Here is a 25,837-nt window from a genome sequence, read left to right as displayed (position 1 = left end):
GATAACACTTGTCTCACCTGAGTATTTGTCACCTTGCAAAAAAGCAAACATTATCTCCAAACAAACATGATACGAGAGAGTTTTGGCTTTTTTTTTTCCGATATATGTTAGTTAGAAAATTCGACGATAAATGGACAGTAAAGTATGTAAACTTATATACGATAATATCAGGAATGATCAAACAGTACTAAACCACTTACAAAAAGATACGTATTAAAAACAAACAGTCTGGTACATAAAACAAAAACAAAGACACCGCCCTAACCAGCCATAACAAGACAAAAATTTAACTATTTCTAAGACATTGCCATGGAAAAAATTAAATTTTTGTTATTAACTAAAAAGCATAAACAAGACAGAATATTGACACAAAAAACCTATTACTAATTACCTAAGCTAAGCTTCTTCTCCAGGGATACATGACATCGTCGCAAACTTCATTCCCTAGTATTACTTTAAAATGTTTTGATTCCTAAATCTAAGTGGCTCTCTTCCTAAAATTTTGGTCTTACCCCATTATAAACAGAAATGGGATGCCACAAACCATGCATCATCAACATGTTTAGTTATAAGAATCGCAAATACCTGCATACACAAGACGCACAGGACAATGATGCAATCCCATGGTTTTGAATTCCACAAAATAGAAAAAGAGTGATTTATTTAATTGAACCATGCATGATGTAAGATTATTAGTACTAGCTAGGAAGCAAGGAAGAGAGTTATTAGGCTAAAGTTTCGGCCAAGTAAAACCCTTGTTAATGTGTTTGTATCTCCAAATAGAAAACATATATAGAAACAATATTAACGGTCCTTCATTCTATATCTTATGTCTGACTTGGTCAATGTTGTGGACATCGCGGAGCCTCACTGTCTCATCAGAAACTGCAAACCTATTTTCAGGATTACCCTCTCTTCTTATAACCTCTCTCTCTCTCTTTCCTTTCCCCTTCCCCCTTCAATCTCAAGAGGTCATTTTCTTTCCCCAAATTTCTGCACATCTTTTATTGCATGTTGATGATGAATAATAATTTGTTGGTGGGTTTTGCAGGTTGGAGACATTTGTATGATGAGTGCTTGATTATCCTGAATACCAAGCAGAAGCATTCAACAAAAGCAACAATATGTCTGCACCTCTTTCTCCCCCGGCAGGTTTGAATTTAAACCAGCCATTACTTTATGTTAGAAATATATAGAACTATTCATAATTTCTACTTGAATTATGAAAGAAGATGATTTATGAAATCCTCGCTTATTATTATTATTATGATTGTTTATGTTGTAGTCTTAGAAAAGACTGACCGGGTGGGTTCATTGAAAAAGAAACTGAGAAATTCTTTCAAAAGGAAGGGGAGGCGAAGTAGCAGCAAGGTTATGTCCCTTGAAATAGAGGATTTTCGTGACGCTGGCGAAGCCAAAATTGTTGATGAGTTTCGCCAAGCTCTTATTTTGGACGAGCTTCTCCCTTCCAAGCACGATGACTATCACATGTTGCTCAGGTTCATTCTTAGTAATGCATGCTACAAAGCTTCATAATAATGGATGCATACAAAATTGAAAAAATAATTGTTAACGAAAAAGAACGTTAAAGGACCATCAGAATTTATTATTTTTAGCCATCAATTAAAAATCAATTAGTAACTTGTCAATACACATTTTTTAAGAACTTCTTGTCAATATTAGTTAATATCAATAAGTATTTTCTAAAATGATTAAAAATTGATTTCATGTTGTTCTATTTGTGTAATAGGTTCCTGAAGGCTAGGAAATTTGACTTAGAGAAATCAAAGCAAATGTGGGCAGACATGCTTAAGTGGAGGAAGGAATTCGGTGCTGACACAATCGTTGAGGTATTTAGTTTGAAAGCTTGCATGCACTCTCCTTGTTTAACATTATTCCTTTTTTCTTTTATTTAATATAATTATATGTTTTTGGTACTAGGACTTTGAATTCAAGGAAATCGATGAAGTGTTGAAATATTATCCTCATGGACACCATGGTGTAGACAAAGAAGGACGACCAGTGTACATCGAGAGAATAGGCCAAGTAGATGTCACCAAGCTTTTGCAAGTCACAACCATGGATCGTTACATCAAATACCATGTCAAGGAGTTTGAGAAAACCTTTGATATCAAGTTTGCAGCTTGTTCCATTGCTGCAAAGAAACACATTGATCAAAGTACAACCATCCTTGATGTGCAGGGAGTGGTATGCTCTTACAATTTATTATAATTCTAAATTGGTGCTGTCAGAATTGGACTGGACTAGTCAATCAAGACCGATTAATTAGAGAATAATCATTCATCACATGAAGTTGTTTTATGAAAAAATAATAATTAACAATCTTTAGATAATAATTTAATCAAAATATTAAATTATCTAATAATTTATCTATTTTGTATGTGTATTGATTAAAAATTGATTGTTCAAGCATTAGTTAAAAAACTAATAAGAATATGTATAAATAAATAATTTTTAATTAGTCAATATTAAAAAAAATTTTAATCCTCATTTTTGTAAAATATTTAAATTTTAAAATTTAAAATTTAGAATTTAAAATAAAAAAATAATTTTAAAAAAACTATCTGAAAAAATTGACTCTTTAGTTAAACTTAACTATCAAAATATTTGAATTAGTGAAAATTTATAAAGTTAATAAGTTCAAAAAACTTGATAAAAATAAAAATAAAAAGTTTCTTTAAATAAAATTATATATTGTGTATAAGTATATTATTTGACGATATTATTTGAACTCTAATTGAATTTCAATGAAAGTTTTAAGGTTCAAACTATGGATGGTCAAACTTTCAAAACCTACAATTTAGGCAGCATGGCTTGGATAGTGTGTTCTTGTTAAAAGGAAATGAACCTTGATAACTATATGAGAAAGAAAAGGATTAAGTGATTAAGTATGACATTTACTCTACAGAATACTTATTAATTTTTGTTTTGACGCATGTCGCAGGGGCTTAAGAACTTCAGCAAACATGCCAGAGAACTCATCACTGCCCTTCAGAAGATTGATGGCGACAACTATCCTGAAGTAAGTCCTTCCCCTGCTTTTGTTATAGTAAATATGGATTATAAAAGAGTTTATGTCTCGATTAAATGTGTAATTATGTCGAAGTAGAGAGTTTAATTTTAATATCATTAAATTGGGTCCTTCATTGCAGACCTTGAGCCAAATGTACATTATTAATGCTGGTTCTGGATTCAGAATGTTGTGGAGCACTGTCAAATCCTTCCTTGATCCAAAAACCACATCTAAGATCCATGTGAGAACAAAGATTATATGCTAATTAATCCTCTTTAGTTTTCTCAAGGAAACTAGGATTTAAACTAAAATTAATTCCACATTTACAGGTACTTGGCAATAAGTATCAAAGCAAATTGCTAGAAGTGATTGATGCTAGGTGAGCCATATAACTCGTTATTACTTTTAATCCCTTTTTAGTTTTTACACTCCACACTGTTCTTATCTATTACTTTTGCATTCATAGTGAGTTGCCAGAATTTTTAGGAGGTACATGTACCTGTGCTGATCATGGAGGCTGCATGCATTCTGATAAGGGTCCATGGAAAGATGCAGATATAATGATGGTAGCTTCGTCCAAACCATTGTTAATTGTTTATTTGGTTTGATTTTCATTTTTAGTATTTTCTGTTTATAAGATTTTGTGAATAGAAAAACAAAAAATATGATGTAAAATAAAAAAAACTAAAAGTTATTAAAAACTCAAACCAAATACATTTATTGAAAATTTAAGTTTCTGTTCATTTTTTAATCCATATATGTATTATTATAAGATTATTTTTTAAAAAAATTTAATATATTAATTTACGGCATATTATTAGTTTTTATATATAATATTTACTATCTAATTTATATGTGGATTTACAGATGGTTCAGAATGGGTTCCACAAAAGATCAAACCATAAAATTGAGACAATTCCAGAGAGTAAAAATGAGGTATGATAGCTTTTTTCTGTTTTTCAGGTATCTTTCTACATCTGTTCTTTCTTTGAAATCGTTTCTGTTATCTTTATTTTAATTTTGTTATTACTGGATTATGAAAGTAACCGTAACCGATTAGCTTGTTTAGGAACCTGAGACTCCAAAACTTGGAGGAGCTGCCACCTCACAAGTATCTACCATTTCAGCTGAGGTATGCTACGTACTAATTTGTAATTTCCATTCGTATCGTTTTTGCTTGATTAATATATTTTGACAATTATTTCTTGTTTTGTTTACACAAAAAGCATTGTTTTGACTAAAGTTTTTGTTCTCTGAGAAAATAAATATGACAGGTGTGTACTCCTAAAAAGGTCTCTACTCCTAAGAAAGCTTACAATAACTACGGTGCCTTTGTCCCTGCAACTAACAAATCTGCTCCCTGGAAAAAAGTAGAAGAGAATAACAAGTTTGCAATCACAAAAGGTAATGATGAGTGATACGAAATTAGAAGTGAATTAATAGTGCGTGATTTGTCCAACTCTCCAAGTCATCATCATGGTGGAATGCTTCTTAAAATTTTACCATCTACAAATAACCATTTGATTATTTCTGGATTTGTAAATTTTATTTACCAGAAATGAATAATCAGTTAAACACCTCCTCAAGAAACTCTATATCGCTTTGCTGCATAAATTTTTATTTTCTGTTGAGTAGTCAAAAGTTATTACCTCTCTCGTACACATGGTATTTTTTAGAATTTAATTAGTTTATAATAAAATTTATTAAAAATTTGTATATCTAACATAATATTAAGAATTTGTTGTACACGTGTTATAGTTAAAAGTTTAATTAGAGACTAAAATATCTGTCTTGAAAATTTTTGATAATCCATTTGAATAATTACTCCAAGAAAACATAATAGTAGTACATATGAGAATTGTGCACGAAAATGATTAGAAGAAAATATGTGAGGAGATAAGGGATATGAATGAGTAAAGAATATTATTAAAAAGACATTAGATGACTTAGGATTAGTGGCCCGTGCTAAAATCAAAAATAAAAATATTATATTAAAAGTGCGTTATTATTTATTTGTGTATAAATATATATTTTATTTAATTTATTTTTTTTATATATTTTATTTTTTAATTTTTATTTTACACAAATGATTAATTTAGTAATTGATTTTTTATATATATCTAATATATAATTAAAAGAAATACAATGTGTACACAAAAACAAAATATTATTATTATATATAATTTACTGTTAAATTAATCATTATATATTTTATAAAAATAGTCGATTTAAAAGTTAATTTTTTATATTTTATTGTTGAAATTTAAAATAAAAAATATAATTTATATATTAAAATTAACTACTAAAATCAATCATCATATATAAAATATATAGTTTAATTTATTTTTAATATATATTTATATTTTAATATATATTTTATTCTAATAACTGATTTTGATATAATTTTGATTCTTCTTCTCCCCCACCCCCAACCCAAAAAAAAAAAAATCGTTGACTATATAATGTTTCCGAGGTGTTTTAGGATAATGTAATTTTTTAAATTGAATTAATGAACTAGAGATGAAAAAGTTTTGGGTTTCGTTAGTGTAATTTTAGAAGTAACTGATGTAGGGTGCGTTTAAAAGAAAAGGCAATAATATGGTTGTAGAATATGAGAAACAGTTAGGGTTGATTCCATTTCGTTATTAATAACTTATGAAGGGTGAATTGATGACAGCACAAGTAGACACATTCAGTAGTATGATTGACTCCTGCAAGATTCACGAAAGGGTGAATTCACAGATTTTCACTGGTTTGATGACGTTCCTGATGGGCATTGTGACTATGGTTAGGATGACAAGAAACATGCCCAAGAAGCTCACCGATGCCAACTTCTACTCCAACACCGCCAGCTACTCCGCCTACAGCAAAGGCCAATCCAGCTCTTCCGATGAGATGACGTGTCCTACCATTTCAGTTCAGGAGTTCATGACTGTCATGAAGCGCATGGCTGAGCTCGAAGAGAAGATGGGAAATCTCAACAATACCCCCTTCGTTATGCCTCCTGACAAGGAGGAGATGCTCAACATTGCTGTCAGCCGTGCCGATGCTTTGGAGAGGGAACTCATGGCAACCAGGAAGGTATGCATCAACTTGATAATTGATAATCGTTAGATGACAATTTAGTCAAATATATGGAATCGAGTACTAGAATTATGATCAAATATATTATATATGAAGTTTCCATTTGTTAGTGTTATTAATTTATGAACCTTGGCTTTCTTCTCTAACTATCCTTATGAAATTTTGGTTCCATGGTTCTGCTATATCAGGCTTTGGAGGATTCACTTGCTCGTCAACAGGAAATGACTGCTTATATCGAGAAAAAGAAGAAAAAGAAGAAGAAGATGGTACGTGCACTACTGTGCACTACTGCCTTATAGTCTATACATTTATACAATACAAGAAAAACGAGTAAATTTGGCAGCTGGGATAAAGTATTATTTGATGGTTATTAATTATCAAAAAAGAATTTTGTATTTTTGACCAGTAATAATTAAATTAATTCTTTGATAAAATGACTTTCCCGCGTACAATAATGTATGTATACGTATACGTATACGTACATGGAAGTGGTCTTTACTTATTTTTTTTTTTTCTTTTGCAATGCAGTTCGGGTGGTGAACTCTCTAAGGATTCAATTTCTGGCTTTTCGAAGACTTGTTAAATGCCCACTTGCTATATGTTAAATATTAAACATATGAATACTTATACTAGATGTACCAATCATGCATAATATGGTACAATACTATACTCTAGAAAAGGACTTGCTTGTTCTATTTATGTGTATATAGACAGCCATGGACATTGCAAGTAAAAGCATGTCCTGTTCTGGATATACCGCCATGAATATCTTATACAAAGCACGAGTATGTGGCCCGTCGCGCGTAAACATTAACACGCTCGTAAATCATATCATAGTGGGATTTTTATTTCAAAGAAATAATTCAATATTTACGGATAGTTATGCCAACCATATAAGTAACAAAATGTTAAACAGCTTGCCCACAAGATAAGAATCTAAATTTTTTTACCCATATCTCGCTAATAGTGCAAACGAAATATGTTATAACTATTTCGTTGATACAAAATAAATCATATTTTATAATGGAATTTAAATCAATCTAAAACATAAAAATCAATATAATTTATTACTATTTGAATTATATATTTATATCGGTTTGCTTTTTTATTTTTAATTTAATTTAATTTTAAATTTTAAAATATTTTAAATTTAAATTCAAATAATTCATCCAAAATTTTAATATATATATATATAATTATTTAAATAGTACTCCAAAATGTTTTTAATAATAAAATACAAATCAGATAAAAATCAACATTTTAAAACTTGAACAATAACTCATTTAAATTTTGGAAATATAAATTTGTTCCTGCAATCAATTATTAACCGAAGTCATTAGGCATGCATGTTAATGGGACAAGGCGGGGCAGGGATATCTCTCCGCTCCCTTCCTCGAACCTTGATTTTCTCCTTGTTCCTGTCCCCAATTCCAGTCATAGGAGAATATTTGCCCCATTTCAATCCCTGTGTTTTACAAAATCTTTGCGGGGCTCTATTATTTTTCATTTTCCTTTGATAATCTCTATGAAAATATTAATGAAAAAAGGTCAAATAATAATCCATAATCAGTAAACTAAAGACAAATGGTAATCCAAAAATCAAAGAAATTAGTCCTAATCCAAAATCAACAAGCAGATTAAAAAAAATCATGAAAAAAAAAAAGGCAAGGGTAGAAGAGTACTAGTCTGGAAGCTAGAGGTGTGACGAGTTGGAAGCACGTAGCGAGACTATAGGCGCGACGAGCAGCGGCAACGAGATACATTAAAAAAAAAAACTGAATTTAAATTTTCTAAAGTTTGAATTTCACTTTAGAGAGTAAAGTGTGATCTCTCACCATTTATTTTATAGGTGTGACCAAGAATAAATATAAGAGAGAAATCATTCAATAGTAAAAGATCACACTTTACTCTCTAAAGTACAAATTTAAAATTTAGAAGATCCAAATCAAATTAAAAAAAACTCGTACAATGAGATAAGTTTTTTCAAAAATTACAAACTTACCTCACGAGCAAATAAGATACATGCAAAAAGTTTTGTAACTTTTTTTTATAGTACCAGTAAATAAAAGAATAAAGTTCTACATCCAAAATTTATTCAAGTCGTTATAATATTTTTTTAAATTAAGCGCTCTTTCTATTTCGCTTTTTTCTTTTTCATTTCTTTTTTTTTTCCTTCTCCTCGTATTTCTTCTTCTTCTTTTAAATTTGCACAGATTTTTCTTCTTCTTTTTCCAAATTTGCATACGCAGGTTTTTTTCTTTCTTTTTTCTTCTCCTCATCTTTCTCCTCTTCCTCTTTCTCCTTTTCCTCCTCTTTCTCCTCTTTCTCTTTCTCCTCCTCCTCCTCCTTTTTCTTTATCATCATCACCAATAATACCAACATTTTACAAACGTCTTTATTAGTTCTGATTTTCTTTATTGCCATCATTAAATAATTTCAATTCATTTCTTAATTTATTTCGGTTTATTTATGTGCTAATTTCGGTTCACTTGATGCTGATAAGTATTGACCAAATTTTTTATTCATAAGTGAACCGAAATTAACACACAAATGAACCGAAATTAATTCATAAATGAACCAAAATAAACTAAAGAAGAAGTGAAATGATTTAATGATGGCACCGAAAAAATCAGAACCAATAAAGATGTTAGCAAAATATTGGTGTTGTTGGTGATGATGATAACGAAAGAGGAGAAGAAGAAACAAAAGAGAACGTATGCATGAATTTGAAAGAAGAAGAACATATGCGTGAATTTGAAAGAAGAAGAAGAAGAAGTGCGGGGGAAGAGAAGAAGAAAAAGCACTAGTAATGACGCTCTTTTGTTGAGTTTGAAAAACTTGTATCTGATTGAAATGATGATCAAACATTATTAAATACAAATTAAAAAATTATCAATGCTTTTAAATTACTTTCAATTGTTTGGTTAATGATTTTATTAGTGTACAGGAAGAAAAATTAATTTCCTAATGGGCCAGCAAATGGAAGCCCGTCTTTAGTTTCTAAACAAGTGTAAGCTCATCATCAAATATTTAATTCAAGTGGCTGAACCTTTAAAGTTTAGAGTGAGACAAGCCCAAATCACAAGCCCATGAATTAATATTGGCTAAGCAAAAGAAAAGAAGGAAATGACCCAAGTAATAAAGCAAGCTTCGGTTACCTACTCCTATGGACTAATGGATTTTAAATTTTAACTCAATTAAGTTCATACCTTAGTAATTGAAAAGATAAAATTCAATTTTTTTTAATTTGCATTAATAGCTCCACACATTACTCCATGTCTTGGGGAATGAGATTTGGAATTCAATTGAATTTAATTTTCTTTGAATGCTTCCTTTGAAAATTTTCTCTCTCTTCTCTCTCCTCTCTTTTGCTTTCAGTAATGTCCATCAATAAAAAAGAAGATAGAAGAATATATCAGAAAAAAGCTATGAAAAAGAAAGGCTAAGGAGGATCTCAGCTTATCCGTATAGTTCTTCTAGTCTAAGTTTTCACACCACCTTATATATTAAACGCGCGAAACCTAAATCATACCTTGGCCGATCACTATATTTTGCCCAAGGCAGCATCACAAATCACAATACAGCCCCTCAAGCTTTGAGAAACCAACCAAAATCTTAGCTTCAATCACCACCAAGCCTCCAATATATACACCTATACACCTAATTTCACATATATCACCATACATACTCAAAATTTACATTTAACATACTAGAACCGAAATTGGCTAGGGTTTATGAACCTTACCTTGTATGTGCCTCAATCGAACCAAAGTCCACTCATTCCTCAACTCAATTTGATCCTATAACATCAATTTATTCAAAATCTTAACACCCAAAACATTAATATTCCCGAATTGAAGAAGAGAGAATAGGGGCTGGAATTTTGATTTTCTCACCTTGAAAGGTACTGGGCTTTGTAGAGCTAGTCACTGCGGTCGCGTGTCCGCAAACAATGCGGCGATCGGAGCTCCGGATCAAAAGTTATCTTGGTTTAAAGATTGAGCTAGGGTTTAAGACTCTCTTTCCTTCTCTCTTTTCATGGTGCAACATGGAAGTGATGAAGAAGAAGGGTAATGAGCTGAAGCTCATGTTTTAAATATATTGGGCTGGGCCTTGAGCCCAACACGGGCCCGGTTCATTCGATTCGACCCGTTCGACCCAATTTTGGGCCAAATTCTTTAAAATTGGTGTCAAAATTCTCGTTTTGAAGAGCTCTATCCTATTTTAATATTAGATTTATATTTTTTATTTTTCTAATTAAAATTTAATTTTTCTGCTAATTATCTGCTAATTTTGCAAGGTTTACATGAAGGAATGAGAGAAATAGAGAAAGGAAGAGGAGGAGGGGAGAACTCTTTAATTTTGGAGGAAAAGATTTAATTTCAATTGTAATGAGGGAGTGACATGTGGCATATTTTGGTTGTAAAATTAGTAAGGAGGAGGGAAGAATTCTTTAGTTTTGGAAGGAAAGATTTAATTTCAATTATAATGAGAGAGTGACATGTGGCATATTTTGGTTGTAAAATTAGTAAGGAAGAGAGGAGAATTTCTTAATTTTGGAGGAAAAGATTTGATTCTAATTGCAATGAGAAAGTGACATGTGACATATTTTGGTTGTAAAATTAGAGATATATATAAAATATTATATATAATAGATTCTTATTTCATCTTCATATTTATCTTGAACTAAACAAAATACTAAGATATAACCTAGGTTCTGAAAACTGGACCGGTCATCGAACTGTTCTAGTTACTAATTTGCTGGTTTATTAGTCCAACCGGTTTAATTATGGTTCAACCATAAAAATTATTTTATAATAAAATAATAAACAAATTATAAATAAATATTCTAAAATATAATTATAGTCTAATATAAATTTTAAAATATCTTCCAAATTTAAAGCATTACATGAAACGTCATCAACCGAAATATTATAATCTTATCAAAGTGCAAACGTAAAAGTTAAATAATAAAAGAAAATATCCAAATATATAATGCCAACGAAAAAATTTGTTATCAATCATCAAAATATGCAAAACTTGATGCATATTTAAAGACAATTAATATAATTATACTTCCAAAAAATGATTGAATTGAATCACAGTGTACAAGTTAAAGACAAAGAATATTGCCTTTTTGTAACTGAGTCAAAAAGTAAAGCAAAAAAAAAAAGATAGTGTTGCACAACAAACACACAATATAGCCTAATATAAAAAAAAACATCCAACATGGAAGAGAGACAGTGAGTTGGCGGAGATCGATAATAGGAACAGTGCAACCAAACAATGAATAAAACAATGAAAACATAATTTTTTTAAGGTTTAATTACTCTGTTGATCCCTATAGTTTCACGAAATTTTTAATTAGGTCCCTATACTTTTTTTTCTTTTAATTGAATCCTTGCACCATTTTTTTTTTTAATTGAGTCCCTACACTTTTTTTCCTTTTATTTGAATCTCTGCACCAACTTTTTTTTTAGTTGGGTCCCTATACAATTAAGCCAATTACTACCAAGAAGGACCTAATTGAAAAAAAAAAATTGGTGCAAGGACCCAATTAAAAGAAAAAAAATATAGGGACCTAATTGAAAATTTTGCAAAACTATAGAGACCAACAGAGTAATTAAACCTTTTTTTTAAATAACAACAATCAAAACATGAATCATACAATCACCAATTACAATTTTTTTCTTCATATGAATAGAACAATAAAAACATGAAGTATATAATAAATCAAAAAATCACTAATTAAAATTTTTTTAAATGAGAATAGAAGTTAGAGCAATAAAAAATGAAGCATATAATAATGACTGAGGCAGAAAACAGCCTAAATAGAGCAAATTGGAAGAAAAAAAATGGTAATCGCTAGCAGTGAGCACATCACTTTAAATGAAGCATATAATAACTTATACAATCCCCAATTGAAAGAGAATAATGAAAACATTCAGCATATAATAATGACTGAGGCAGAAAACAGTCTGAATAGAGCAAACTGGAAGAGAAAAAATGGATAATCGCTAGTAGTGAGCACATCACTTTATCAATAATCAATCAATAAAATACAAAACACCAACAGCGAGCACTAGCACTAGCAGTGACCCTCGAAGAACAAGCACGAAGAGGGTTTAATTTCTTAATAGAGTATAAAAAACAAAGGACAAGCACTAGTAGTGAGCACTGGCCTCCGACGGATGACGGAGAGCGGTTGAGCGCGAAAGACGACAGTGAGCAGGATGGTGACCAGGTGATTGGTGAGGGTGAATAGGGGTTGGTGAGAGCAAACGTCGACAGCACGAAGAGGGAAGCTCTTGAGTGCGACAGACGGCGACAACGACAGTCTCTCACTCCGACATACGGACGCCAGACAACGACAACGATTGATGGAGGCTAGGGTTTTTCTTTGGTTGAGGTTGAGCCAGGGACAACGGATGGGCCAAGCTCGCGAATTTTCCGGCAGCGAATTGATGATGTGGTTGGACGGATATTACACTGGACTTGTAAATGTCGCCGTTTCCTTTTTGGCCCCTAAATACAACTGAAACAATATTGTTTTGAGTATTGAAAAGGGTTTAATGTGTTGGTATGTGCCTCTGTCTATCATGAAGTCTCTTCTTCTTCTCCTAATTCCTACAACTACCTCGCAGCTGCAGATGCCACCATTGCAGTAGTAGCAATTTTTTAACATAGAATCCTTGACTCGTATAGACACTACAACTCTCTCAGAGTCGAAGCTCTATGCCCTGTCTTTCTCATCCCTCTCTGTCTTCAATCTCCACTCCACCCGCTGCCACCTTGTCACTCCCAAAATTGACCCATCTCTCTTTAATGAGAGCATTAGATCTCGTCGCCAGACATACTCCCGTACCTGTTGCCCTAAATCCTCTCCCACCGGCCGCCAATGTTGTGTTGCTGGCCTTCTTCCCGCTGCTAAGATATCTTCTCTCCCTTTTGATGACCTTGGAAATACCGAGAACTAAGTAAACATCAATTATCACTACAAGAAAGTCATCTAATATCGTCGGATTTAGCGGCGGATTTTTTCGTCCGCCACTAATTACCGGCAGATTTAGCGACAAATATAAAATTTTAATTGCAAAATTCTGGAGCTTGTTACTATCGGATTTTTTTCAGGTAAATTCGACGATAAATTTAAAATTTTAATTTTTTAAAAATTTATTTCAAAATTTAATATATAATTTTAAATATTTAAATTTAATAATTTTTAAACTAACAAAATTTAAAGTTTTATAATTTCTTATAATAATTTGTCTATAATTTTTCGTTAAAAGTTCACAAACAAATTCAATTACAAAAATTGAATAAAATTAAATCAGAAATCGAAAAGAGCAATTATTTACTTAACATTTACAATGAACCAAGGATAAATAATTTACTTCACATTTAAAAACATAGATTTAAGCATCCAATATGAAATGTGTTGTCAAAATCAATTATACCATATGAACTACAAGTCTATAATAAAAAAAGTATAACTCGTATATACCAAAAACAATTATGTTACATCAACTTTTAGGTCATATTATGTTCCTATCATTAAGCATTCTATTAAAAAAATGATCATAACTTGTAATCCAAAATTATACATCAAAAAGAAACTTGGAATATTTCCAGCAAATTGGCAAAAACATCAACAAGACATTACATTATACAATCTAATGATACACAGAAACATGTTCAATGTTTATTGCACTAAACATTCAAAATTGTTTCATATATTACTATTACTTCATGATAGAGTGTGTAAATTATTGCTAATTCATTTTCATTCTACCTTAAGAAAATCAAAATTGCAATTATAAGTGCATATGACTTAAATTAGCGACTTACACTAGAGATACTTTTACATTTTATAATAAGCAATCAAGCATTACTCATTTAAACGTCAAAACAACAATTACTTTAACAAGGTTTTGCATCAAATTTCATCAGCTCGTCATCGAAAAATCTCAAGAAACGCCGCAGCAACATCTTATACTTTAGCTGACATAATTTATTAGCACCATATTATAAGAATAACTGATTATTCAATCTAGCTACTGATTCACTGGATCAAAGGTTCAATCTTAGTTCAATCGGAATGACCGAATTATAATAAAATAATATATAAAATATAAATAAACATGCAAAACATAATTATATTCTAATATAGACCTTAAAATCTCATCCAAATTAAAAATTTGTTATATAATCTCGTCCAAGTCCACACAAGTCAAATAATAAAAGAAACATCCAAACAAAATTAATAAGTAGGCAGCAATTAGTATGCAAATAAATAACAGCTAGAACAATAAGTAGGCAGCAAGAACAATAACAACTAGGCAAATAAATTCAATAACTACATAGCATAAAATTTAATAACACCTAACAAAAAATTAGCAAAAGAATTCTTAGTAAGAACTGAACAATTATTAGCAAAAAATTTAACAGATGAACATGAACAATGACAGCAACAGCAACAGTAACAATCACTAACAAATCAACAAGAACCATAACAACAATAACTACAAGAACTAAACAATTATATTAGCAAAAAATTAAGGTAATCAACAATAATAACAGCAAATAAATTCAATAACTACAAGAACTGAACATCTATGCAACAACAACATAACAATTAACAAGAAGAATCAGTAACAAGAAGAATAATTAACAGAGGCTGAAAGCGATGGCAGAAGACAACAACAAGGTGACGGCAGAGCTCACAGAGTGGCGGACGGAGGAACTCACAGCTTCAAACTCTGGGAGAGGAAGGGGATGCACCACCAGAGAAGGAAAAAAGAGGGATAAAGACAACATACCTGGACGATGGAGGTGGGACACAACTCCGGTGACAGAGGGAGCGGCAGCTCTTCCAACGGTGGCAGAGACAAAAGGAGCAACTCTATTTGAGGCAACGAAACACGATATAGGCGACTTGACGCAGACTTTAGAGGAGAATGGAGGTGGGAAGTGCTAGCGGAGATAGTTGCAGGGGAGAGAGAAGAGAGAGGAGAATGGGAAAGAGAAAAAAGTATTCTCGAAAGTGAGGGGAGAGGGCTGCGCATTTTGAATTTAGATAAGGTTTACCGTCGAATTTACTAGTGAATAAATCCAACGATAATGCATTGCGTATGATCAAAACACAACGTTCCATTAATTGATTTTTATCGGCGGATGATTCCGACGGTAATGATCGCGCCAATTTTTCCTTTTTCCCCTCTAAATATTACGGCCGATTCACCGTCAAAAAATCCAATCCGACGGTAACTTTTTACCCGACAAATTTATTGCCAAATTCGCCGGTAAATCCACTGGTAAATTTGCCGCTAACGTCCGACGCTAAATCCAACGATAAATCCGACGGTATTCAGCGTTTTTCTTGTAATGTATCTGAAACACTTTATCAGGAAAAAATCTAAAATTCGACAATTTGCTCCACCTTCTTTCGCTTTCGCGCTGGTTACCTGCCACGGGGTGGTGTTGTCGAGGGGAGAGGAGAGCTTGCTACGATGAAATTCGGGGAGAGAGAGAGAAAAAGAGGGCGGAAGTTGAAGAATTTCTCTAAGTTCACATTCACCTTCAACTTCTGAAAGGAAACAATGACGTTTACAAGTCTAGCGTGGTCTCTGTCTAACCATGTCATCAATCTATCACCGAAAAATATGTCAAAGAAGACTTGTTAAGTTCAGAAACAAATTTAGGACAATTTTAAATTTAGGGACGAATTTAAATCTCAATTACAAATTCAAGAACCATTTTAAAATTTAACTCATTTACAAATTTACTTTGATTACATTTTGACTATTGTCGACCTTACTTTCTTTTATCTTTCAAATACATTATAAATCATTCATCCAATCGTGTCCCTTAATTCTTTGATATTTTGTTAACATTATGTCATGAATTATAGTAGTTTTTACCTTGCAATTCTATAAATTGTACATCATTTCTTTTCATATAATAATAATATCATTGTTATACATATTGCTATATAAGTATGTATAATTTCGGCATAATGTTTAACTTCACATAAACTTAATCATAAAACTTGGATTGTTTCCTTCTTCTCATTTTTCTTTTATGTACTTCTTTTGGTACCTATAGGAGGAGTAGTTGTGCTGCTCCCATATTAGACCCTAAATATAATAAAGATTAGCAGTCGAAAATGATTTCAACAAGAACTAACACAGAAAAATCAGTAAAACATATATGAATGCAGAATCTAACATTTTAGCCGAGGGCTTGTGTATGTGTAACTCAATTAACTATCATCTTCCTTGTCGGTTACTTCTTTTCCATTACCACCATCATGTTGCCGTTGCTTCTGCTGTTCTTCCTCGACTTTGGCATCTCGTTCCTTCTTCTCATCCTCCAGTGCCTGATCTTCTTTCTTCTTTCTAAGAAAGTCTATGAGCTCTTTAAGAGTGGTTTCAATGTCGCTGCTCTTGAGGAGTTGCTCTGCCACTTCAGCTGGAGTTACCTTGGTTGTCTGAATTGCATCCTCAATCTCTCCAAAAAGGGTGTGTTCTTCAATTCCGAGGTACGTGGAAGCTAGCTGCCTAAACCCATATGGAGTGCAATAAGACATGTGGATGTGAACGTCCATGCGACCGGGTCGCAGCAAGGCTGGGTCAAGCTTGTCTTTGTGGTTTGTTGTGAAAATTATGATCCTCTCATCGCCGCAACTTGACCATAATCCGTCAATGAAATTCAGTAGCCCAGACAGAGTCACCTGTGATGTGTTACAGAAATTATTATAGTGTCAGAACAATGTATCCATTGAATGTTCTAATAAAATAAATATTTGTAGTGATGAATTTTCTGATGATATTTCAAACAAGGTAAATAGAAGGAGCAGTACACTCGTGTTTCTGGTTCAATTTTTTTGACCTGCTCATACTGAATAATATTATCAAATAAAGACCTATACGTATTTTAGATTGGTTTAATTTTACAAGTAATATACATTTTCCTTAACTCATCCCCAAGTCTATATTGCACACAGAAATGAGCCAAATGTTTGACAACAAACAAAAAGGTATGCAAAACCAATGGCAAGAGCAAACAAACACCCTTGGCCATTCATCTTGAGTCAAAAAACTTATTGGTGAGTGTTTATGATATTGTGGATTCCTCATGTAATTAGGTCGCTGTTATGGTGTTTAATTTTTAGTTAATTTATATTTTATAATAAATATTAAATATTTAAAAATTATTTATTTTTTATATTTTTTAAATTAAAAATTAATTTTTTATTATTTTTGACAAATTAAACGATATTTTTTAAGCACCATAATAATCGCTGTATATTTAATTTTCTCTGGTTTTGTCAAATCAAAACAAAATAAAATAAAAGAGTTTAACTAACATATATATACTCTTAGGATATATGATAAATTTATTATATTTTCAATAAAAAAAACTTTTAATTTATAATCTTAAAGAGCTAAAAATAGATAAACACAAAATAAAATTGTTCCTGGTTCAAGAAATCCACTCTTTGTATTTGTATTTGTGTTTCAATTGAGTCCATATCGTAGATGAGTTCAAAAGAATTTTTTTTTTATTTCGCTTGTCTCAAGTCAACCTCTGTTTTTCTTCCCTACTTTCTTTTGAAGACTTAAAAGTAGCAAACAAAGGAAAGAAAAACTGAGAACCACTGCAATTAAATTTCAAACCTCCAAACATTAATTATCTTAAACTTATTCACAAATTATCTAAAGAAATTTTTTACTGCAAAAAGACTCTGTTAATACTTAATAGAAAAAGTCTAGAAGACAAGTACTTTTATTAAAATTTGGCCAACCCTTAACTAATAAAAGAAAAGTGACTAATTTCATACTATTAAAAATATTAATAATGACTAATTAATGACTATAAATTACAAAAATTGCTGACCCTAACACTCCTCTTTACTCACATTAGCTAGCTGCCACTACCAGAAAATAATAAAAAATGGACAGAAGAAAAAAAGAAAGAGTTGAAATTCGAAAGAGTAAATGGTCAAAATCTACGTGAGACAAGTTAGTTTTTTAAATTTCAATGGAATCATATTGATTGGCCATGTTAACTAACATTGATTAGGACACGACGAATGATATTGAATTAGAATTTGCACAAGGAAATTAATTCCCTGAAATAGAAAAGCGTTACTAACCTTCTTGTCATTTCTTCCTGTGACAGCACTAGATTCTGCCATGCGATCCTGGAATTCAATGGTGCAATCAATATCCTCCACAACAAGAATGGACCTATTCGCCATCCCAATGAGCAACCTCCTGAGCTCAGAGTTATACTGCAGCTCCGTCAACTCCAAATCATAAACATCGAAATGCAAGTAATTAGCCATGGCTGCAATTAAGCTCGATTTCCCAGTCCCAGGAGGACCATAAAGCAAGTACCCTCTCTTCCACGCCTTCCCAACCTTTCTATAAAACTCTTTCCTCCTCACAAACCTCTCCAAATCCTTCATCACTAATTCTTTCATGCCTTCGTCCAACGACACCGTCTCGAACGTCGCCGGATGGTCGAGGTTGGTCCCCACCCACGCATCGCTCGCGTTTCCGTACATGTTCTGGTAATCCACCGTGAAGATCCGAAGAGATTTTGCTTCTTGCTTCATCGATTTCGCTTCTTTCAAGACATGTGGAAGGTAGGTGTTCAGCACCATTGCCCTGTGCTTCTTGTGGAACGTGAGTTCCAAGGAACGAAGCTCCGAGCGGAGGGTGGAGTTGATGTCCCTAGGGCTGTGGAAGCTTCTAGAAGACTCGACTTGGCGGCAGATTAGGATCCACTCGAAGCTCACGCCGTTGAAGGTGTCGGTTACGGAGCCGCCGCGTTCCATGGTGAGTGTGAAGTCGTTCTCTGTGTCATGCTTGGCGACCTTTAAGCGCTGCGCTGAGGGGGAGATTTTGGCGCCGAGGTAGGTTTCCGCCGCCTCGTAGATTTCGTTGTTGGAGAGGCCGTCGAATTCGTCGATGACCATGGTGACGGTGGAGGAGAACCGGGAGAGGACGCGGTGGATTCCGGCTAAGGCGTAGTCGCGAAGCTCGCCGGGGACGAGGTCGTTGGCTACTGACCGGATGATCATTACTGTGGCGGCGAAGGAGGCAGCCGCCGAGAGGAAGGTCTTTGCTGTGGTCAGGTTGGACTCGGCGGAGGAGGAAGAAAAAAATGGCATTGCCATTGTATTTTTTCTTTTCTTTCTTTCTTGAGGGTTGGTGTGCACCCTGTATACCTTTCTATTGTATTGTAATATGATTATTTATAAATATTCTTGGGTTAGTGGTGTGGTTGGAAGACTGGTTTTTGAATGTAAAAGTTGGAATGTAAATGAGTGTATGTTTGGGAATGAAAATGTCAAATGGGGAAGATGAAGGGAAGCAACCAAGGTCCTTCTTGTTGGCTTGTATGTTGACCCCGTTGACTTGTTAAAGATGCAATGTGCTGCCGTGCTAGAGAAGTGTCATTTCTTCTTAGAATCATTTTAATTCATTTAATTAAGTATAATTAATAATATGGTAACCAAAAATAATAAAATTTTAGGAAATATAAATGATAAATAAGCAATGTGACAAAATTATTGGATATTAAACATGCTAAAAACTCAAGTGTAGTTATTTTTATGTAAAATTATTAGTTGAAAACGTTAAATGATTTGATATGTTTAACTAAAATATTATCTAATTGCTCTTGATTATCAAATTTATGTAAAGACAACTGCACCTAAGTATTCTCTTATTAAAGACATCCATTAATTAGATTTTATAAATAGCTTTAGAAATAAGGTTTTGATGTGATTTTTTATAAATATTATTTAAAAAATAAAATTTTTTAATTTTTTAAATTTGATAATTTTATGTTAAGTAATTTTTTTAAATTTTTTTGTGACGATTAAATTCGTTTTAAAATGTTCTTATATTGTTTGTATACTTGTTTCTAACTCTTCTCACTTTGTTAATTATACATAGGATAAAGTATTAAATTGGTCTTCTACGTTTGGGCATAATCCTATTTTGGTATTTAAAATGTTCTATTTAAATTCAAAAAAGTTTTATTTAGCTTCAATGTAGTCCCACCGTGAGGTCAAAATTAAATAATTAACGAAATATCCTACAAGACAGCAATACAAGAATAAGGTCGATAATTTAGAAAATAAATACAAGTTTCAGAGGTACAAAATCAACCATGGATGCATCAATACATTTATTTTTCATTCTCCTTAGTTCTATAAAAAAAATATTTCATTTAAATTGTAAGAAAAATATAATAAATAAATGTATTGATGCATACACGGTTGATTTTGTGCCTCTAGAACTTGTACTTATTTTCCAAATTATCGACCTTGTTCTTGTAGTGCTGTCATGTAGGACATTCGTTAATTATTTAACTTTTACCTCACGATGTGACTATATTGAAGCTAAATAAAACTTTTTTAGATTTAAATAGGATGCTTTAAACTTTAAGGAGCAAAACAGGATTACACCTAAATGTAGGAGACTAATTTAATATTTTACCTTGTATATAATTTGTTTTAAGAAATGTTAGGTAAATAAATTATATTTTTAACTAAATTCAATCAAAAATTTTTTTTCTTTTAATGCTTTTCTTCTTTTTTTTTTCAATTCATTTTTATTGTACTAATAAATTATTGAATCATCTTAATTGAATTTGATTACTAAAATAATTTAGTCATGTAACATCACTAATTTTTTTTAATTCATTTCATTAAAAGTATTTTTAAAGATCTGAACTACTTAAATTTTTCATAAAATCACTAGCAAACATCTTCTGTTACTCAAAAACCTAAAAAACTTGATAAACTTTCTGAACTTATATTTGTGTTTAGAAAAAAGTTTCCTATACACGATTCAAATCTCAATTTTGTGTATTTTTAGCCATTTCGTTTTGAACATTTTTTTTTGTTTTTTTCTTTATTCTTTTTTTAATAAAATTTTTAAAATAACACAAAAAATAAAAGGAAAAAAAAGGATAGAAGATTCAAAAGAAGAAGAAAAAAAAGGTACATAAACTGTTAAAAATCATGTATAGCAAAATTCAGTTTAACTTAATTACTAAAAAATTTGATTAGACAACACTTCTAAAGAAGTTTATTTATTCTAAAATTATTTATTGTAATATTATGTCCTACAGGTTTTAAAGTCCACTATATTTTGTTTTATGTAATTTTTGAATTTTAACTTAATAAAATTTAATAATTTGTAAGTAATTGACACGCGTGATTAACATCATGAGAGATAGCCCAATAAAATATGATTCATTGGTAACCTATAAGGTTATAAGATTCAAATGGCCTTTGTAATTTGTAAAGATTTTCGGACTAGATGAGATTTCATATGCAATAATTTTTGCGTGAAGCTACAAGTCTACAATTAACTTTTTGAGTTTTGAGGATGATTTTATAAGAAAATATCAATATATTACAACATTAAAAAAAGAATAGAATATGCTTGTGCTTCCTTAAATTTGCTGTGGAAGACCATGCATAAAAAATGGCACTCCCAGATCCGCAACTTCGGCACTCCTCCTTCGGAATGACTTGACATTTGTCATATGCAAATAATGTTAAAGAATCAACGTGACTTATATCTTAAATTTCAATAATTAAATTAATTCATTTTAAACTTCAAGAAATTTAAATATTTACTCGAAAAATTAAACATCTATGACTATTGACTAATATCTAGGTAGATAACACCTTTGGCTATTGTGATGCCTCTTCGGCTTGCGAACTTTGATAATACTCGACAAGAACCTTCCATCCAGATGGGCACATAAAACCATTTGGTGGATTTTCACCATTTTTTGCATAAGCCCTCATCTACAAAATAAATCATCCAAATATATTAATAAAATCTTGTGGATCAGTTCTCGTTGACAGAGAGTTCTTATTTTGAACAAACACAATCTTACATGCAAGTGAATAAGTTTAAAGAATTAACATCATCTTAAGGGGTAGCTCACAATTTAGTGTTCACTTCCCTCTCAAATATAGATAATCATATTATAGATCATATATTTACGGATTTCATTATTTTGTACTCTAATTAGAGCACATTTTAAGAAATTAGTAATAATTGCTTTTTTAAATTCCGATGCATTTAATGCATTAAAATATGAAAAAATTTATCTTTTTAAAAATTTTAATAAAATGTTTTCTTCTACGATATTCTTAAAATGCGTTCTAAGAACGCATGTTAATAAGACCCTATATTTATTACTAAAATTTTACAACTACTTTGAACACAATTTTTTTGGAAGCTAACTCTAACCAAGAAACATAAGCAAGAGCAAGAGCAATGATTTGACACTAACCTTAATGCTTCAATTCGTTTTAGGCTTGACTTTATTACACAGGTCAAATTTAAACTTTTTATAATGTCTATAAGTTAAAAAGTTCATATTACAAACTTTTAAAAAAATGATGAAATTCGTTGGATCGATTTATCAAAATATTTTTTTTTAAATAAATTATTCTTAAGTAGAACTTTCAACTATAGATTCATAATAAATTTAAAGCAAAACTTTAAAAAAATTGATAATCAAGATTAATTAAGATGGTGATTTTTTTGTTTAAAAAAATTATATTTATAAATTTTAAGTAAATATAATTATGATATGTGACTAATAATTAATATGTAAATAAATTGTAATTTACATATTATGAATTATAAATGATAGAATGCATTTAATGTTTATTAGATATTTTAAAATTTTTTATTTTGAGTTATAATTTATGAAATAAATTTTTTAAATAGTTTTATGAATTTATTAGATTTTTAAATCGGTTAAACTCAAACATTAAAAAAAAAAAAAAAACTTATACAAAATAACAAACCTAAACTTAAGATATATATACAACATGAATCAAGTTCGTCAACTCGACTCAATTCAATCCATTTTCATTCGGTACATGTGATAGATTGTCTATATCATAATTCAATAAGAAATGAAGAATTAGCTAGCTACTCGTGATAGTAAATAGATCTTGGAATAATGAGAATCAGATACCTTGGTTCCGGATATAAAAAGGAAATCCTTAGCACGGGTGGGATCAAAAAATGCCATCTTATTTTCCCTATTATCATAAGCTGCCACCTGTAATTCAAATATGGAAAGAAAAGCAACAATTGTCATCAGACAAAAGACCAATAATTTTAGTGTAAAAAAACTAAAAATAAGAATTGACTAGTGTTAGGTAAGGGGATGCTCCCATAAGAAGATGCAAAAAGATATTTACGTGTTGTATTATTATTGGACATCTGATTATTTTTAAATTTTTTAATAAATTAGAATAAAATTAGTTTTTTTTATAATAATAACAATAAATTTAATTTTTTTTAAGAATTTAATTATATTTTTAAATTTTTAGAGATTTAAATAATGTTCGCAAAACAAAAGTCAATAATATATTTGTCTTTTTATAAAAGAATTTCGATTTAGATTATGTAATTGGATTAGATTAAATTAGGTCTAATAATTATAATGCTGGCAATTGGATTTATTATTGTTACTATAATAAATCAATTTTGTTCTTATTTATTAAAAAATAAATTATTAATCGATTTAATAAAGATATTCAATAATAATATAACACATGTAAATGTCTTTAAAAAATGATATTTTTAATATTTTTATTAAAATGGTCTTCATTTTATAAAAAATAAGACAAAAATTAAAAAAAAGTATTGTCCAGCTAAAATTTTACGGTATAACAAAAGAATACCGGAAATTATAGAGGATAACAAAGAAAACTTAAGAAGAAGAAAGTTAAAAAATTATTAAAATTTATTATTTTTATAATTAGTTAGTTATTAATATTTAAAAATATAAAATAAAATATATTATTAATTAAACTAAAAAAACTTAAATTAACAACTAATTTTTTTTTATCAAAGATATAGAAAACTCGAATCCCCAACCTCTTAAATTAACAACTAATTAACGATAAACAATAATAAATTCTAATCGGCTGTAACATTTTTAAGTTAAAATAGAGGACAAGTTGTTGAAGTTATATTATTATTGAAATTATATAGAGAGAGGAGCATGAAGAGAAGACTTGTTACCTTGAAAGGCAAAATGTTAAGCTTGTGAAGGCCAGGAGCCATGGTGAGAACCTTTTTGCCATGATCAGGATCATAGAGATCCCTTTTCTCAGTTGGATGAGCCATGCCGGCAGGATCCCGACCAACAATATAGAAGTTGGCACCGGCATTTATTCGTGCCTTGGCATGCCACTGCACTTCCGTTGGTCCTGCATAATGCATCGGTGATGGAAATATGGCCACTATGGTAGTCTCAGGATCAAGAACACCATCTTCTAAGACCTAACTTGACAATTAATGAATACTTAGATCAAGCAATTTTTATTGGTAAAAACTCAAGTGTCGTTAACTTCAGTGAAATTAATAATTAAAAATCGTTAAATAATTTAATAGATTTGATTAAATTGTCATCTAAGGAATTTCAATTATCAACTTTATAGAAAGTTAACTGTATCTGAATCTGAATTTCTACCATTTTCACTAGGCCAACAACAACAGTTATAGTATTTTGGGAGTATAATCACCTTGCTATGTTGTTCCATCCTAACATCCAAGGGTACATCATCAGCCTTTGTGAAACCTCCAAGAGGATGAAGCAACAAAATTGGATTCTTGTATCCCATTTCCAATAGGCGCTTCCGAATATCATTCATCAACAAAGCATGACCATTATGCACTGGGTTTCTTAACTGGAATGCAAAAACTGCATCAGCATTACGCGATTCAAATTCTTTCCGAAGTTGTTTAGGGGAGAGTCTATAGTTATCAAGTCCATCACTATATTTGATTGGTTTTAGAACTTCCAAATCTCCTCCAATTAACCAATCCCCTGATGGAGTAATCACTTCATCAACATAAGGCAATCCTGGAGCAGTTGTTCCCCATGTTCTGGCAATTCTTTCTTCTTTGTTATGCTTGTATATTTCAATACTGCAAAAAATGTTGTATTGATACAGACACGAGATACAATACAAGATATGCAGAGTTCTCATCGTTAAAATAAATGTTCATAACAATTCAAGTATTGAACAATAAACTAACCTAGAAACAAGAAGGGTTTAATTTAATTTGGTGAAAAAGGAAGACTAACCTTCGAAGAATAGCAACACAATCTCCAAGAGGCCCAACCAAAGCAACATGCAAAGATGAGCCAATTCTCCCTTTTGTTTCATCGTCAATTGCCAACACAATCGGAAGGGACATATTCACAACAGAGCCATCTTCCATTCTCAAACAATTAAAATGCAAACTCTGAAGGTACTCACTCTCCCTCATGAACCCTCTCAATGGGCTAGCCCACCCTTCACTTATCACATGCACCCACTCCATGTCAATTCTCGTGAGATTCACCTTCGCCATCGACTCTACCTCCGCCATCTTCGAATCTCTTTGGCTCTCCGGCACTATCAGATCCACCAATGTACCTCCATCAGGCTCTATCAATGAGCTCTTTATCATATTCTTATTACTATTATTGCACTTTATTCTTTGCTTCACCTTGCACTTCTTGATAGTGATCAATGGGTTAATGTTGTAAATAGATTTGGCAAGATTGTGTTTGCTCTTGTGTCCGAGGTTGTTGAGTTGGGATGTTAGATGTAATTTGATTGTTAGAGACATTATTATTCTATAATGGGAAGTTATATTATGT

At 31.2% G+C, this 25,837-nt stretch overlaps 2 protein-coding genes, 1 long non-coding RNA gene and 1 pseudogene across 5 annotated transcripts; 1 reads left to right on the top strand and 3 right to left on the bottom strand.

Moving 5' to 3' along the window:
• The first annotated feature begins 859 nt into the window (after positions 1 to 859).
• Positions 860 to 6,781, top strand: LOC107646829 (phosphatidylinositol/phosphatidylcholine transfer protein SFH12-like). 2 transcript variants are annotated; one of them, XM_088502397.1, is made up of 15 exons: positions 860 to 971; positions 1,052 to 1,152; positions 1,286 to 1,499; positions 1,751 to 1,850; positions 1,942 to 2,208; positions 2,966 to 3,043; positions 3,174 to 3,275; positions 3,364 to 3,413; positions 3,501 to 3,600; positions 3,902 to 3,970; positions 4,104 to 4,166; positions 4,309 to 4,438; positions 5,712 to 6,115; positions 6,307 to 6,384; positions 6,647 to 6,781. In XM_088502397.1, exons 2-15 carry the CDS (start codon positions 1,125 to 1,127, stop codon positions 6,656 to 6,658), a joined length of 1,695 nt encoding a protein of 564 aa, XP_088358523.1. In that variant the 5' UTR covers positions 860 to 971; positions 1,052 to 1,124; the 3' UTR covers positions 6,659 to 6,781. The 2 variants fall into 2 exon arrangements, with proteins under 2 accessions (XP_088358523.1, XP_088358522.1); XM_088502396.1 differs by lacking the exon at positions 6,647 to 6,781 and having other exon boundaries at positions 6,307 to 6,491.
• A 2,785-nt stretch (positions 6,782 to 9,566) lies between these two features.
• LOC110269873 (uncharacterized) lies at positions 9,567 to 10,146 on the bottom strand. Its single transcript, XR_002358637.2, has 3 exons — positions 10,015 to 10,146; positions 9,864 to 9,918; positions 9,567 to 9,778 (listed from the first exon to the last, which is right to left on the bottom strand). It is a non-coding gene; the product is annotated as an uncharacterized LOC110269873 (long non-coding RNA).
• A 5,899-nt stretch (positions 10,147 to 16,045) lies between these two features.
• On the bottom strand, positions 16,046 to 19,460 carry LOC107625515 (AAA-ATPase At3g50940-like). 2 transcript variants are annotated; one of them, XM_088501072.1, is made up of 3 exons: positions 18,276 to 19,460; positions 16,346 to 16,850; positions 16,046 to 16,254 (listed from the first exon to the last, which is right to left on the bottom strand). In XM_088501072.1, exons 1-2 carry the CDS (start codon positions 19,302 to 19,304, stop codon positions 16,380 to 16,382), a joined length of 1,500 nt encoding a protein of 499 aa, XP_088357198.1. In that variant the 5' UTR covers positions 19,305 to 19,460; the 3' UTR covers positions 16,046 to 16,254; positions 16,346 to 16,379. The 2 variants fall into 2 exon arrangements, with proteins under 2 accessions (XP_088357198.1, XP_016183648.1); XM_016328162.3 differs by having other exon boundaries at positions 16,046 to 16,850.
• A 2,361-nt stretch (positions 19,461 to 21,821) lies between these two features.
• Positions 21,822 to 25,644, bottom strand: LOC107616694 (ATP sulfurylase 2-like; annotated as a pseudogene).
• Between the last annotated feature and the right edge of the window lie 193 nt (positions 25,645 to 25,837).

Source organism: Arachis ipaensis, chromosome B1, assembly GCF_059453495.1.
Source record: "Arachis ipaensis isolate K30076 ecotype BB chromosome B1, ASM5945349v1, whole genome shotgun sequence".
Lineage (NCBI taxonomy): Eukaryota > Viridiplantae > Streptophyta > Magnoliopsida > Fabales > Fabaceae > Arachis > Arachis ipaensis.
The sequence above is the reverse complement of the archived record's forward strand: the minus strand, read 5'-3'. Positions and strand labels throughout refer to the sequence as shown.